Genomic DNA, 16940 nt, shown 5'->3' on the forward strand with positions numbered 1-16940 from the left:
AGACGCTCAGGACAAGGTTAGATTTGCTTCACTTTTTATTGCACGACGCGTTTCGCCGTGTATAGGCTTTTGTCCATCCAACAATTTGGCCCTATACTAGTTATGTTGAAAACTACTATGTGCAGCAGCTCAGCCTCCAGAGGCCACTAGCAGGGCTTTTAGACTCCTCGTCTTGTTTTACATGAACACCTGCTACCTGAATAGTCCCAAGTCCACCACCCTCCCCCCCCCCCCTCCCGACTCCAACCTCACACCAGCAGCCTCGGAGGCCCTATTGGGAAAATGAGAGTTGTGGATTCAGCCATCTCCGTTTAGCTCCCATCTGCTCAGTGAGTTGAGATCCCTGTTGAGCACACTGCTTATCCTGTGCATCATTTTAATGGGAGCGTGCACACGCATGTACGTACCCACGCGCACACACACTGATTCTCTCTCTCTCTCTCTCTCTCTCTCACACACACACACACACACACACACACACACTGTGACTTGCATTTCTCTTTCTCTGTCCGTCTCTCTGTACAGTATGTCTGTCTCACGGGTCGCTATCTCTCTCACGCAAACACACACACACACACACACACACACACACACGCATATATAATGGCATTTCTTCTTTGGCCAGTGAGAACTCCTTAGCACACATACTGTACTCTGCGAGATATGACTGCACCAACGGCAGAAAATTTCCCTTATCTGGCCTGTCTGGAAAAAAGAAAAGAACACACTAAACACGAGCTCGGCCAGGACTCCGGGTCGCGGCCGCCGAGACCTCAACTCTCAGCCATGGGGACCGCCATTCGCCCTCTCGATATTAAATTGTCAGAAGTGGCTGTGACATATATTAATTTCATCTGGGAGCATGTGATGGATGAAATTTTCTTTATGAAGTTCCCCCCCGCCAGCCCTCCTGCTGGGATAGCCTGGCCGGGACGGAGACAGAGCTTTAATAAGCTTCAGAAGCCCACCGGTTATTCTGCCGACAACGCTTCCACACTGCTCAGCGGTGCTGATAAAACGCCTTCAATAAATAACATTTTGCTGCAGCCGGTCTCACCGGGCCCATGTGGCATATCATGTGTGGAAGTTACACACAGCACTATGAAAGCATGCAGTGATATATGGCCTTGCAATAAACTGCCATACAAAAAAAGTCGCCCGTGTAAGTCGGACAGAAACAAAATGCGACAATGCCGTGATTGTAATCGGACGTGATTGATCGTCTGATTAACTTATCAGAGTTGTCAGAGCACCTGGACATTGTGTTGTTGTCGTTGTCTCCGTTCAATAACTCATATTAAAGTCAATCATGGCCTGAATGTGGTCTTTTATAGGCTAATGTATAATGTGTTTTCTTCAGCATGTCAGATTATAGTTGAGGGCCTTGTGGCAAGTCAGCAATGTCGTTTCAAGTGCATTGGTCTGTTCCTTTTATGTTCTCATACAATTAAAAACAAATATCTCCTATTTGAATGATGAAGCATATAAAAAACATAATAGAAGCAATGCTTTGTCAGAACGAGCACGTGATTATTGTTATTTAAAGATTAGATAAGGTAAACCTTTATTAATGCCTGGAGGGGCATTCAGGTGTCTCAGTAGCAACAGGAGCAACTTTGAAATACAGGAGAGGCACATGCAGGTATTGTTGAGAAGTGTACATCCCAGTAGTCCATGTGCAAAAGAGTCCACTTCAAAACATCAATAGTCTGTAGGGACAGTGCGGGTTAAGTTCTCACATGGGATGAAGCTGGATTGTGGAGCCTGAGGGCTACAGGCACAAAATGACTGGCCAAGTCACGTTGCGGTTTGAATGTCCTCCGCATCGTAGAAGGGATGGGTTCTCCATCCTCCACATCCTTCCTTTCCCCCGCATCCATCTCCAGACTGTGCAGTTCATTTTGTTTCAGTCTTACTTATAAGGGCAGACTTTTAAGCGGCGAGTATAGGTCGGAGTGGCACATACGAGAAAGCTTGCCTAGGGCGCAAATTGGGCTACATCCAGGCTTGGCCGCAACACCTACTGCAGTCAGCTCGCAGTAGCCTACTTGCAGCTCTGTCGACTGTGCTACCCGGGGTGACATTAGAGTTCTCAAATTCTGCCCGAACCCGACCCGACATTTTCGGGCTGGGTTTTTATAATAATAAAAGTAAGAATTCTGTTCTGTCTGTTTGTGTATTTAGCTATTTTGAAGATGGTGCTGACTGGGGGTCCGTACGCTCATTGGTCCGACATGCGGAAAACGACCGCATTAAGGTTGGCGAACATGCGTTAAGGTTGGCGACTGGATTAAGGTTGGCAAACATGCGTTAAGGTTGGCATACATGCTTGCGGTTATGGTTATTTTAGGGTTTGAGGTTGTCGTTGTCGGACCAATGACTGGTCTGTGATAGAGTTCTCAAATTCTGCCCAGACCCGACCAAACCTTTTTCGGGCCAGCCCTAAAATGTATGCTAATTAGTCAGGCCGGGCCAGCCTAGTTAGGGCCCTGTTAGAGCCAGGCCTTAATGTTCAGGCCTGTTGAGAACTTTAGGACACATCACTTAAAACCACTTACAAACCAACCTACATTGACTAGGGTTCCCCAGGGGTCTGTATGTGGCCCACTCCTTTTATCCATCAACGTCAAATGTTTTTTCCAAAACATGCTGCATTGTAAGCTTGTAGATCTGCTATGCTTTGCCAAATACACACCTACAGTATATTATGACATTCCCAGAACAGGGACGCTGGGGTTCATGTATGTAGTTTGAAGTAGATCAAAGTCAATAGCAAGGTAGCTTGATGGGAGTGTGGTGACCCAGTACATTAAGGAAGACAGAGAGAGAGGACAGGAATGCCCCCCAGGGTTTTTTGCTGTGCATGTGGGCTGGAAGCTGCCGTGTCGTTTAGAGCATTGGTTGCCAAACACTGCGGGTCGGGACCCATTTGTGGGTCACGGACAGATGTTTTCTTTACTAAATTTGGTTTTTAATTATTATTTTTTCAAAACATTAAAAAAAAAACATTTCCAAAATATATCTTTTGGGCTCTTTGCCTTTATTGTTAGATTAACAGTAGTTTGACGGGGAAGGGGGAGAGAGATGGGGAGAAGGTCATCGGGATCGGGACTCCAACCCGCGACATGCCGTCAGGCTCGACTATCTACACAGTGCCTGGGCCACTCAGCCGGCCGGCGATGTGACCTTGTAGATCTGCTATTTTCACTAGTTTGGGTCCAGGGCAAACATCTAATCTCTCTTTTGGGTCACGGGCTAAAAAGTTTGGGAACCACCTCTAATAAACTGCCATAAAAAAAAAGTCGCCCGTATAAGTCGGACAGAAACAAAATGCGACATAATGCCGGTTATGATTGTACTGTAATCGTAAATCTATTCTATAGGTAACAGGGAGCCAGTGCAGTTCAGCTAAAACCGGGGTTATGTGTTCTCGCTTTTTTGTGTTGGTGAGGAGGCGAGCATCTGCATTTTGCAACAACTGCAGGCGCTTGAGTGATGCCTGGTCAATGCTGGAGAGGACTAGAGGAGGGAGTTGCGATAGTCCAGTCTGGATGATATAAATGCGTGCATTGCCATCTCCAGTTGTTTAGGTGCAGGGAGATATGGTTTTACCTTGGCCAACAGCCGTAGTTGAAAAAAGCTGCTTTTAACTATGGAACTAATGTGTTTATTGAGTTGGAAGGTAGTCAAAGGTGAAGCCAAGGTTTTTGACGGAGGAGCGAATGTTTGAGCTGAGGGTGAATGGAATGGTGTTATTTATGTATGGTGTAGTGTCAAGGCCAAAGAATATGACTTCTGTTTTGTTTGAGTTCAGGTTTAAAAAGTTTATGTCCATCCAAGAAGTTATGTCATTTAGACAGACGTTGGAGTGAGTTATGGGTATTGGTGGTGAGGGGTAGATAGATTTGGACATCGTCCGCGTAGCAATGGTATGCAATGTTGTGTTTTTTAAGGATTGTTCCTAGTGGCAGCATATAGAGAAGGAATAGAATAGGGCCAAGGATAGAACCTTGGGGGACACCAGACGTGCTCATCTTTTTCACCACGCTAGAGCTGGATCATGATCTTTTACACACATTGCCACTCGTACAAATATTTTATTAATCAGTCGTGGGTGATTCTACACTGCAGGAACTCGTTCCGGTGATTAGGAATTGACATTTGTAAAGGAGGAAACTAAAATAATCATGTCGTGAACACACACACACACACACACACACACACACACACACACACACACACACACACACACACACACACGTTTGAGCTGTTTGAGCGAAGCTATGTGTGTTGATAACACAACCTGGATTAGACACACCCGTCGTTCGCAGCCATGCATGTGCAGTAACGGCAAAAACTGTGGTCATAGAGTTAAACAGAGCTTTCAAAAAGACGCTAATAATCAGTCACAATTTTGGAAAGTGAAAAAAGGGCTTCGCATTTGGGTGCATAAGCTAATGGCCAATGCCTGTGTGCAAATTCAAATCAATTGTTCCAGGCATTGAGGAGAAGCGGACAGACAGAGAGTCATGATTAATAGGTATAGATAATTAGAACAATAATAATACATTTCATTTTTAATGCACTTAACATTTCAAGGACATTTTCCTGAATGGAAATGCCTCAAAAGTCGCCTCTTTCGCGAACACTTTTGTGCTTTGAAGGAGGTGGATTTATAAAAAGAAATGCGCAAATGGGGTATGGAAACACTTGCAGAAGAGATTTCTAATTAGAAAGCATTGAACTCGCATTATATCGCTTTTGAACAGTAGGAAAAGAACAATAAATCATGCAATGTGGAGTGAACGGAGGGTGGGTGGCCAGGGTGGGTGTGATGTGGATACATTTACGCCCTCATTCATCCTAGCATTTCTGTTTTTCAAGCCTCTGCACTGTCTGCAGGCTCTTGCTCTTCCCCATTGAGTAGTGTGTTGATCATGGAAGTTATTCATCCATCCATCTTCAACCGCTTATCCGTAGTCGGATTCACCGGGCAGACATCAAAATGTATATAGGGCTGAAGTGGCTAATGTATGTTTTGTATTAATAATCAAAGTAATTAGTAACTAATGTTTTCAAAGAAATGTAGTGAAGTGAAAGTACAATATTTGCCTCCAAGATGTAGTGGAGTGCAAGTAAAAGTATTAGAAAATACTCAAGTAAATACCTCATTATACTTAAGTACAGCAAGTAAATGTACTTAGTTACCTTCCACCACTGGGAGCTTACGTCTCACCCGGCTGTATGCGGTCACCAATCACACTCAGACCTATCATGGTCCAAAATGCAAATAACCACTTGCTGAAACTCCAAACCACTTTGGCCTGTGCTATGGCCTGTCACATTTGCATAATATGAATATTCATAAATGCATAATTTCTCAATGAGAGGAAAAAATTGTAGATATGCTTCCAGCACCCTTTTTAGATTTATTTTATTTTATTAGGTTTTAAGTGAGTGAAATCTGGAGTGGGACATTAACATTTAACAGCTAAAATGTGTTTTAGTCAACCTTAAAACATTTCCCACAGACTACATTTAGAGCACCACAGCAATACGCAGTCCTCCTCCTTGGCCAAACAGATGTTTAATCTAAACAGCAGGCATGAGTGGTCTAGGAATGATGAGAAAATGCCAGATTGCCAATCCTACTCATGCGATGTTTGTAATTCTTATAAAAGGACACAGAAGCATGTCCACATCTTACGGAGGTTAGGTATGTGCACAGTCAAAAAATGGCAACTTAAATAATCAAAAAAAGTCTACCAAATAACAGGATCTCCTCACTGGTCAGTAAGAATTCATTGAGGACTCTTGTAGGAGCACCTATCCAATGCCACTTTGACTATGCATGCACCAAGGCTTCAGACATCCTAAAACAAACGGGTCAGGCTATACTTTTCTGCCCTTTCCTGCAGTTTTATCTATCAAACAACCAATCCACCCATTACTCTGTCTGATATTGGTTGGCTTTTAGTATTTTTTTGTGCGTGTGAACACGGTGGAGGAGGAGAGCCGGGGATCAGTCGTTTGGTATTGATTGTTGCTGTTTTTCAGTATCGATTGTTTCTCAATGTCAGCCCTTTTCACGATAGTCCCAAGTAACAGCCCTCTTGACGTCTAACAAAACACCATCTGTCTCTCGTTAATGGGGACCTTCTGCTGTTCGTACACTGTGACCTGCACTACCTCTGCAATCTGGGATGCTTTTGGGGGCTTTAGGGAAAGATCCAGTTCAGTTGTTATGTCAGATAGTATGGGAAGACACAGAGTCATGGTTCAACAACACATTGTTGGAAAATGAAACAGATATTTCTTTCTCTCTCTTTGCTTGTGCAATCTCCTTTGCAGGCAGTTTTGTTGTTCATCTTCTGAAATTTCCATAAAGAAGTTTAATGACATGGAAAGAGAAAAAAACATAGATTTTCGTTCACTTGTTTTATATCTTAATTGCACTGTTAAATGTGACTGTAAATGTACACATTTCTATTTTTTATCTCCGTCAATAAATGGTGTGTGTGTGTGTGTGTGTGTGTGTGTGTGTGTGTGTGTGTGTGTGTGTGTGTTTGTTTTATCACCTGTACCTTGAAGCACTTGTCCTTGACTAAATAACATCGACTCACTTGTGTCCCTGTGTGTGTTTCAGGTGATGGTGTTTGTCCACGCCCGTAACGCTACAGTGAGGACCGCCATGGGCCTGATCGAGAGGGCCAAGAACCAGGGCGACATTTGCCATTTCCAATCGGACCATGGACCAGACTATGGCCAGTGTGAGAAACAGGTATTGCATTGCACACGCTGTATTGAACACTTCCGTATAATATAAATGGTCAAATGGTAAATGGTGCATTTTATATGGTGCCTTTATCCAAAGCACTTTGCAATGATTGTGCATTACATTCACACACACACACACACACACACACACACACACACACACACACACACACACACACACACGCACACGCACACGCACACGCACACACACACACACAGTCACACCCACATTCCAAGGCACCAACCTGCTCACTGGGAGCAATGTGTCTTTCTCAAGGACACTGACTCTGGGGGAGCCCGGGATTAAACTGGGAACCTTCCGATTTCAAAGTGACTCCCACTGTTGCCCTAGCCTCGGAGACCCAGGCGATTTTGTTTAAGACAATAGAAAGGCAAACGACCGAGGAAATGTGGCATAGGAGTGACAGCCAACTTCAAACAGAGTTGGTGACGTCATTGTTAGGGGTGGGTAGGGTACCGAACCTTGGGACCTAGCAGGAACCGATACCGACATGCTGAGTACCGTATACCCATTGTTCTCTGCTGTGTTCTGCCGGGGAGGGGAGGGGAGGGGAGGAGGGCATAGGTTGGTGAGCCAGCATCCGTTTCCAGTTATAGTTTGAGCCGCCCCTCTATGCCATGAAAAGTGTGGGTAGTTTCAGGCTACTGTTGCTCAGCTCTAATGTAGACTTGTAACACACAATGTGTGCAGAGTGCAGACACATACAAACTCAATACAGCCGTCCCCTTGCTTCAATACAGCCATGGAACAAATATCACTTTGTCTCGTTCCACTGGTCTGGAGAAATCACGTGCAAACGGCAGGATATGATGTAAGTCGCAATGACGAAATTCTGTGCACACGTCTGCAGTAGTATTTTTAGTACCCTGTCGGTGTCTGTAAACGAGCAAAAACTAACAAAAGTTTTCTCATCTGTTATTGCTCTTGTAATTCCTACAATAACCCTCACATAGTGTGGCCCCTCCCGAGTTATTGCCCTCTAACGATGAGCAGAGTCAGAGCGGAGTTTCTTGCTGCGTGGTGCTCTCTCTCTCACACACTGTGGACGAGGCTGCAGAGGCTCAGGAGCCCCGCTGACGTTATTTACCAGCATTTATTCATGAGATTTAGAGGGGACGAAAGTGAAGGGGAGGCAAAGTAAGAAAAATTGAGGTCAGGCACCTCTTTAGAGCTGTTTCTTCCACGGGGGAACAGTAAACAAAGAAGAGTGTGTGTGTGTGTGTGTGTGTGTGTGTGTGTGTGAGAGAGAAAGAAAGGGAGAGTGAGTTCGGAGAGGGCCCACCCCAATGGAAATCACCACACATCAACGGCCCGCCGAAACTTCACGGCACCGAGCACGGGGTAATTAACAACTGGTATGCGGCGCGCATGCTCTCCACCCGAACTGTCTCTGGATTAGCTTCCTGGAATATTAGCGCTATCGTTGGGCCATTCCATAATCACGATCTTAGTTCTGCAAGGTAACTCATATTCATTTCCCAGACTACTGTAACTGTGCACTTAATACTTTGGAGGTGATGAGAATTAGAAGGATTATGGAAGGAAATATATGACACAAAAGTAAGAGAGCGGGAGAGAGAGAGAAAAGATGTGCGCGTGCGTGCGTGCGTGCGTTCGACACAGGAGGGAAGGCAACTTTCCTGAAATCCATTTGGCAGGTAACTGTCCAAAAACAATGGATACATAAAAAGGAGGCTCCTCAAATGCAGCAAAACATGTATTCATACTGTTAAGTGGTGCACACTTCTTCCAGCACTTTAAATGGCCACTTTTCCCCTTTTGCAACCAGATGTTATTTCAATGATGTTTGGGAGACAAGAAACACTTTCCTGGGAGTTGTATGAAGCCTGCACGGGAGCCAATCAGACACATGATAAGGCGGGTCTATCCCAGAATGATGGTGGGATTCATAATCACGTGTCACAGTAAGACAGCCCTCTCCACAAGGTGGAGTGAGTGCAGCAAAGCATTATGGCCATTGTAGTAATACAGCAGTGAAATACTTGAATATCTAAAAACACAGATTACCTACATACAAACCCCAGGAAAGTGTTTCTTGTCTCGCAAACATAATTAAAATAAAGAAGTAAAGTGGCCCATTAACCATTGGACTGCCACCCCCAATAGCAGCTTTTCAGTGCCTTCTGCCAGCTCTATTCATGATTTTAATTCTTAATTTGAATGCCAATAGAAAAATCTGTGATATACACAACATCTCTCATTCTAATGTGGCAAGTATATAGTATTAGACACCCAGTCCTGATGGTGGCGGTAACTTCACCATTATGCCAATTTTGACCGAATTCCAAATCTGACCGTCAATCATTTCCGGTTCAACTGGTGTCAACATATGCTAGCTTTCTTCACTGTGTGTTACAGTGATCTGTCCCCCATTCCGTACAATCGTTGTTTTTGTCATATCTAAGTCAAATTAAGCTCTAATCAACCCCTGAATGTCACATTTTGAGCAGCTATGCACATAAATGCCAATGACAATTTGCGTCCTCACCTTTGTCTTCAATGTTTGTGTTTTACACAAACACTAAAAACTGGCCATTCATTGTCAATGGCATTCCATGTTTGTGTTAGGACGATGTTTGTATTTACACAAACCCTCAAAGCTGGACATAGGAGGGGCCTCAAAAACAGTACTCTTTTCATCAGGTTACTGAGAATGGAAACTACAAATTTTGGCACAATGATTAATTAGGCTCTAGTAATCAGGCACAGCCGGCAGCCACCCTTGTAAACACTACAACAACAGTGCATTCACTTGTGGGTGCGTGTACTGTGTGCGAGCGTGAGTGTGTGTGTGTGTGTGTGTGCGTGCGTGTGCATGTGTTTCAGTGCATGGTTTGACCACTTAACCACTTAGTGACTACTAGTAGTTAGTTACACAAGCCACTAGTAGTTAGGGTGACAGCAGACTGCTGGGTGAGCGCTGGTGCTTTGGCATGATCTTAATTTTCGGGCCTGTTGAGAACTCTAGTTTTCGCCGGCTATCGGGCGTGGCTGCACTAATAACTTTAAGGCAGGCCCGTCTAGAGTTTGAATGGACCGGTATCAGTCAAAAGGGAGATATCAAAGAGAATGGATGGATGGGGAAGGATCAACATATGGAATGTCAGAACAGGTCAGCTCCATATATGGAGATCTAAGGCTTTGAGGTCAGATGTAGAGTTGCTGGCCAATATCAATGACCCCTGATGATGTCACGTGATGTCACGTGCTCCTTCTTTGATGATGTCACATGATGTCACGTGCTCCATCTCTGATGATGTCACATGATGTCACGTGCTCCATCTCTGATGATGTCACATGATGTCACGTGCTCCATCTCTGATGATGTCACATGATGTCACGTGCTCCATCTCTGATGATGTCACGTGGTGTCACGTGCTTAATCCCTGATGATGTCACGTGATGTCACGTGCTTCATCTCTGATGATGTCACGTGCTCAATCCCTGATGATGTCATGTGCCCGACACACAAACTGACGGGAACATACATTAACCACTTTAGCCATATATACGTTTTGGCCAATGCGTCACATCGCGATGCATTGTGAGCTTGTAGATCGGCTATTTTCAAAATATGTTTTATACATTTGAAAACTTGTGAAATTGGAATTTCTGCACAATGTGTACTTTTACGTTTGGTAGGCTACTTTTAGTACATTTTGATGCCAATACCTTTGTACTTTTAGTCAAGTACATTTTGGACTTTTGCTTGTAACGCAGTAATTCTACATTAATTGCAGTATTGATACTTCTTTGAGTACTTTTCCCACCACTGCTCTGTGGTAGGCTCTGTGGTCTTAAATGGGGCGCGGAACAATGCAAATGTAGGCACACATGAACGCACATTTGATTTACAAACAGACGGGATTCATCATCTGATGACACCTACGATACGCAAAACAAATTAAGGCTTTACACACACTTGTGTCTGTCTTTACTAAAAACTACACTAAAATATAGTAGAAATGCAACGTACTACAACTGCTTTGTGAACGAGACAAATCTATAGACTCACACGTGTACTTACAAACACTGGTTGGTACTACTATGCACGCAGGCAGACATTAGCACCCACATACATCATACACACACACACGAGCAGGCGTTCTCTCCGACAGTTCGAAAATAATGTTCTTTTCAAAAATAATAACCAGGCCAACGAGGTACCATTTTTAGGCTCGTCGACATAATCTCTTCTCGTCTCCATTTCCAGTTTTGAGAAAGCATGAATAGTGATCTGATTTGTACACATATTCCATACAAACAGAGGGAAGATTAGCAGGCACATCAATCTTGGCTCGGGCCCCCGGAGGGAATAAAAAGGAAAAGGTTACTAAATTTATCACCGCGCGCCTTATGCTGTGGGAAGAGATTTAAATGTGGAGTGTAGTGTGAGTCTGACTGACCGTCCTCCGAGGCAGAACACAGCTCCACCTCTGTGTTCTCTCACTGCACACACACACACCATTAATTACACATCCAAGCATATACGCTGCCAAATCCCCCAATGCTCATTTAACTATCACTATGCACGCACGCACACACACAAAACAAAGGCACTCACATAGTGTGCACGCACGCATGCACGCACGCACGCACACACACAAAACAAAGGCACTCACATAGTGTGCACGCACGCATACACACACACACACACACACACACACACACACACACACACACACACACACCAGACGCTAATGCATGTACTGTAGGCATGCTTTAAATAGCCCTTGAACCCTAGTGTCCCTATTCGGCGCATGCCATAACAGGCAAACATTCAGCTAAGACCCTCTCTGACCTGTCCTTCTATAAACTCACAACGTGTTGTGTTACGGCACGTTGTGAGCTTGTAGATAAACTATTTACGAAGAGTTGTGGATGTAGAAGGAAATGAGGAAGAGGACCAACTATAGACCAGTGGGCCATGAAGCCACCAGGCCTGCAGGCCCATGTCATAATGAACTAGTGGCCAGATGTCATGTTTTTTAGAGTTTAATTAGGATCCCCATTAGCTGGTGCATAGCAACAGCTACTCTCCACACGGAACATAAAAATCACACCCGTGTGAACTGAGTGGTGCAACTCCCCTCTCCCTCCCCTCCCCTCCCCTCCCCACCCCCCCTCCTCTCCTCTCTATCTCTCTCTCTCTCTCTCTCTCTCTCTCTCTCATTAGCAGGCAACAGTGCGGCACTAATACTATCTCTCTCTCTCTCTCTCTGTTTCTGGCACAACAGCGCCCCTACTGGTACGGTAGTCATAGTCATACTGGTGCTCATGAACCAACACATACATAGGCACACACATAGGTGAACACGGACATTGCCGTTCCTTGGAGTGGTTGCACCACTCAAAAACATGACATTTGACAGGAGGAGAATGATATACAGTTTTTTTTTAAAGTAAATTTCCCTCATTCAAGCTTATAGTGCATGAAGGACACTACTGAGCATGCTTCTGCATGGCCTGACTAGTAACAACAACTCTCTGATCTTTCTAAATACACTGTTTTGGGATTTAGCAGTGGGGAAGGGGTGTTCCCCCACTAAAGTTGGTATTTTGGATACCTGTATAAATCCCTAAAACGGGCGGTGACGAAATTGGAGCCCTTAGGGTTTAGAACAGTGGTTCTCAAAAATAGCAGCTTGTGTAACTACTAATGGCTTGTGTAACTACTAATGGCTTGTGTAACTACTAATGGCTTGTGTAACTACTAATGGCTTGTGTAACTACTAATGGCTTGTGTAACTACTAATGGCTTGTGTAACTACTAATGGCTTGTGTAACTACTAGGGAGTTTATTGACCACCGAGGGGAAATCCCTCAGTGGATTAAAATATCAACTGCGGGATTGGATTGGATTCAAATTTCCTTTTCCACTGTCTACATCGGATAATGGACACTGCGTTCACCCGGGCTGCGAGATGGTAAGACGTGTAGTCTGATCTGATCAATCAGTTTTATAATTGCAATTGAATATGCAAGAGGCACGATACACCATTGTAATTAATCGCCAAAGCATATTCACACTTGCAGAAATGGCAAACACACTGAGAACCTAATTGGCTATGTTCAGCTTTAAATGCATCAGTTGGAAAAATACTACATAGAAATCGGTTTGATTTTTTTCCTTCATGTCTATCCTTACTTCAAAAACAAGTTTAACAGCCGTATTTTTCAGATTTAGCACTATTTTAATAGAGTTTGCTTGAAGAATAAGGCACTCTAATCACTCTATGCATGTTTTATCCCATGTGCAGTGGTGGAAAATGTACTCAAATGTTTTACTACAGTAAGTGTCAACAATGTAGAAGTCCTGTGTTACAAGTAAAAGTAAGGAATTCAAAAGTGACTTCAGTCAAAGTACATACGTGTTATGAAAATTTACTTCATTAAAGTACCAAAAGTAGAAACTACTCATAATGCAGAATGTCCCATTTCACAACTTTTCAAATGCATACAATTTATTAAAAATCTTAATAAAATAGATGTAACCCACTGTGATCTTGTAGAAAGGTATATTGGGCTGAATCGGTTAATGTATGTTTTGTAATGATAATCAAAATCTACAAAGTAACTACCGGTATAGTAACTAATGTTTTCAAATAATTGTGGAGTAAAAGTAATAATATTTGCCTTTGAGAAAAAATACCACACAATCGTACTTAAGTACAATACTTGCGTGAATGTACTTAGTTACGGTACACCACTGCATACTGCTGCACAACAGCAGACGTGAGCCTGCACCTGTGTATCGTTACAAACAGATCACAGTAGTTATAACGATGAGGAATCATCAGACTGTATGCAGACACTTGCATTCGCGCGTTAGAATAAAACCTGCCCGGTAACTGCACAGTGAAACACTTATTAGCTGTTAGAGTTGACATGACGGACTCCATTGATACTCTGTATCATTTTAGAGTAACATTATTATTATTTATTTTTAAGAAAACTCTTAGAATGTAGAATAATGATTTAGAACGGTTGGTTCTCAAAAATAGCAGATTTACAAGCTACAGCGTGTCACTTTGTGCCACGCTGCGAGCCTGTACATCTGCTATTTTTGAACATTTTAGAAAAATCTTTTAAGTGTTTGATTCTTTTTCCTTTTTTCTTCTTTTTTTAACAATTATTTTCTTCTGTCCCCAAAACAAAATATTTGAGCGGAAAAGCCAATACTAAACACTCGTTTTGAGGACTTACTACTGATTCATTCGTTTTTTTATAGGGCCTCAGGTCTTAACGAGTTAGCCTGTCTGTCTGTCTGTCTGCCTGTCTGTCTGTCTGTGTGTCCGTCTGTCAGGGGACGGGGCGCGTGGGGGGGCTCATCCCACTCTAAGCCCACACAGAGATAATGCACGGCTTATTTGCGCTCCAGAAATTGCCCCGCATTAATATTTATAGGTGTTTTTTTTAATCTCCAATATGCATATGTAGTGAAATGAATCACCTCCGAGGTCAGTCATATAATTTGGCATTTATTTATCCCTACTTTAAAAGTCAGAAGTGATTCCGCCATATAATTTTTTTCCCTTTTTCGCAGTCCTAATGTTCATTAATTGGCTTTATCTCGGGGGCTGGAGTGGCTGTCAATCAAGCTTAGATATCTTAATGCATCCACTTGAATAACTTCTCATTAAATAATGGATTTTTGGCGAGTTCATGACTGTGCTCTGATGTGTGAATTATTATTTATTTTTTATTTTCTGTGTGAAAGTTCCTAATGAGTGCAGTTTAGCGTGTGGGCGATCCACAAGAGGGATGGGGGATGTGTGTTTCTGTACTTCTATAGGTGTAAAGAGCACTTTGCTTTTGCTTTTGGTTGCCAGGTGATGATGGAAACGGGTTCACTGTAGAGTTTGGCAATATCAGTATTGTGTTGATGTGGTCCGTGATCGGGACATCCCTAGTATAATTGTCACACTCTGTCCTTGAGTGAGGGTAGTGTGTGCACAAAAGGAACGCGACACAGTTCTCAAAACCTCAAAAAAGTGTTCAAATGAGCAGGATACTCAAAATAGGAAGCCAGAGTCCTCTTAAGCAAATTCATTCACCTTTCAAGTGTCAAAAATGGTGCCCCAAAAACAGTACAACACACTATTTATAATGGCCGAATAGGTTAGCCCTCCTGGTCTACAGCCCTACATCGACTGCCGGACAGTGGTAGGTCCCCCTTCTTAAATATAGGCTAGGCCCCTCCCACTGGACCGTACCAACCCTAATTGATTCCACAGTTAACAGCCCCATGTCCAGAGACAATAACTACTTTAACACATAATCACATTTAACCCTTGTATAACTCACATTTAAATCATTACACATCATCCACAATAATTTGGGCATGTACAAGAAAGGCCAAGAAAGGCTGCCATATTATAATCAGCATTTAGTGAGGACCAGTTATATGAAGATGGTTGAAAATTGGTGAAGTGTTCCTTTAACTCAGCTCCAGAGTTTCCTTTGTTAATTATGGACCTGAAATGCAACATTGTGAACAAATCCTGTTGAAATGACAGTCAGCAAGAGTATAACAAGGTATACTATACACTGTTTTTGATTCCTTTGTGCTCAAAACAGGCAACGAGGGATATCAGGGAGGGTTCACAAGACAATGCAGATCAGACATGCGGCTGAGAGTTGCCGATACTTAATTTTGCTGTTATTATAAGGCTTTTTTCGCTTCTCTCTTTTTCTGGTCATAAAGATCCACAGTGTACAGTATAACCCAGAGTATCGGCCTCGAGGCAGGCTTTCAGTTTGTTGTCTGATGAAAGCTCGACCTTTCGCAGATGGCTGGCATTCCGGTTCTTTTTGGTGTGTGTATGGATGGATGGCACGCTGCCAAAACTCCACTGACCAGCAGAGGAGCACTGAGAGGGGCCGTCCGTCACCCCCCCCGCCCACCCACCCTAACCACTGCCAGTGGTGGAACAAAGTACTCAAATGTTTCTCTTAAGTAAAAGTACCAATAATACAAATCTTTTGAAAATAGCAGATTTACAAGCTCACATATTCAAATGGCCAAAATGAATATAGGGCTGAAGTGGCTAATGTATGTTTTGTCATAATAATCAAAATCTGCAAAGTAAGTAATTCAAATATATGCAGTGGAGTAAAAGTACAATATCTGGATCCAAAATGTAGTGGAGTAAAATGATTGGAAATTGGAAATAATCCAGTAAAGTACAAATACCTCAAAATTGTAAATAGCACAGTAGTGAGTTTCCACTGACCACATGCCGTACCGCCAAGCCTGTCACTACCTCAGAGAGTACCCGGAGTCCCCCGCGTTGTGGGCCTTTCATTTGTTCAAACCGTGAGTCCATCCTCAACTCCTGCGACTCCTGTCCCTCGCATGCCTTCATCTCCCTTTTCCTGTCCCTTTACTTCACCCTTCATCTGTTTTTTTCTAGTTCTCCTTTATTTTTTTGTCTCTCTGCACCTCTCACATCAGACGTGTGTAAGGAGGAAGTACATCTCGGCTCGTTAGAGTAGAGAAACGCCAGGCACTTTTGCCGTGGAGGTTAAGAGACACCTAGTGGCCCTGTCGACGCATTACACAAGGATCAAGCATGCAAAGCTTCACTCTCGTCCACTTTGAAACGTTCACTCGCACTTGCGGGGGGGAGGCAAAATACAACAAAACTATTGAGAAGTAATTGCCGATGATGTGTGTGTGTGTGTGTGTGTGCACCCTGTTCTATATTAGGAACTGTTTGTAGCAGCAGGGGGGACAACAGTGGAGGTGCTTTGAGGTAAAAGAAGTGACAGGGTGTATCAGACAGACAGACCGACAGCACAGAAGCTGAGAGGCGATCACTGGGCGTGCGTGCGTGGATATCTCGCAGACTGCGCCTCTCTCTCTCTCCGTCTTTCAACTCCTCCTGCCGCCACGCGGCGTTTGATGTGCAGGTTGTCGTGTCACCGTTGCCTGACAGGCAGACGTGTGTGTGTGTGTGTGTGTGTGTGTGAGAGAGAGACAGGCAGCGTAGACTCAACTCACCATGCGATGACTGACGCCTCGGCGCGCTACAGCCTCCGGGGACTCAACAAGACTCATTAATGTCGCCACTCGCTTTCATTTGCTGTTTTTCTTTTTCTTCTTCCTTTACTTTCC

General features: G+C 43.6%; 1 protein-coding gene across 1 annotated transcript in view; it reads left to right on the forward strand.

Moving 5' to 3' along the window:
- ascc3 (activating signal cointegrator 1 complex subunit 3) overlaps positions 1-16940 on the forward strand; it is a 187845-nt gene that overhangs the window by 86578 nt on the left and 84327 nt on the right. The window contains exon 14 of the mRNA XM_080767693.1: positions 6647-6781. Within this exon, the coding sequence (XP_080623819.1) occupies positions 6647-6781 (135 nt within the window). The remainder of the gene's footprint in view (positions 1-6646; positions 6782-16940) is intronic.

The sequence above is a fragment of the Protomyctophum bolini genome, assembly GCF_963924005.1.
Source record: "Protomyctophum bolini genome assembly, chromosome: 7".
In the NCBI taxonomy this organism is placed as follows: Eukaryota; Metazoa; Chordata; class Actinopteri; order Myctophiformes; family Myctophidae; genus Protomyctophum; species Protomyctophum bolini.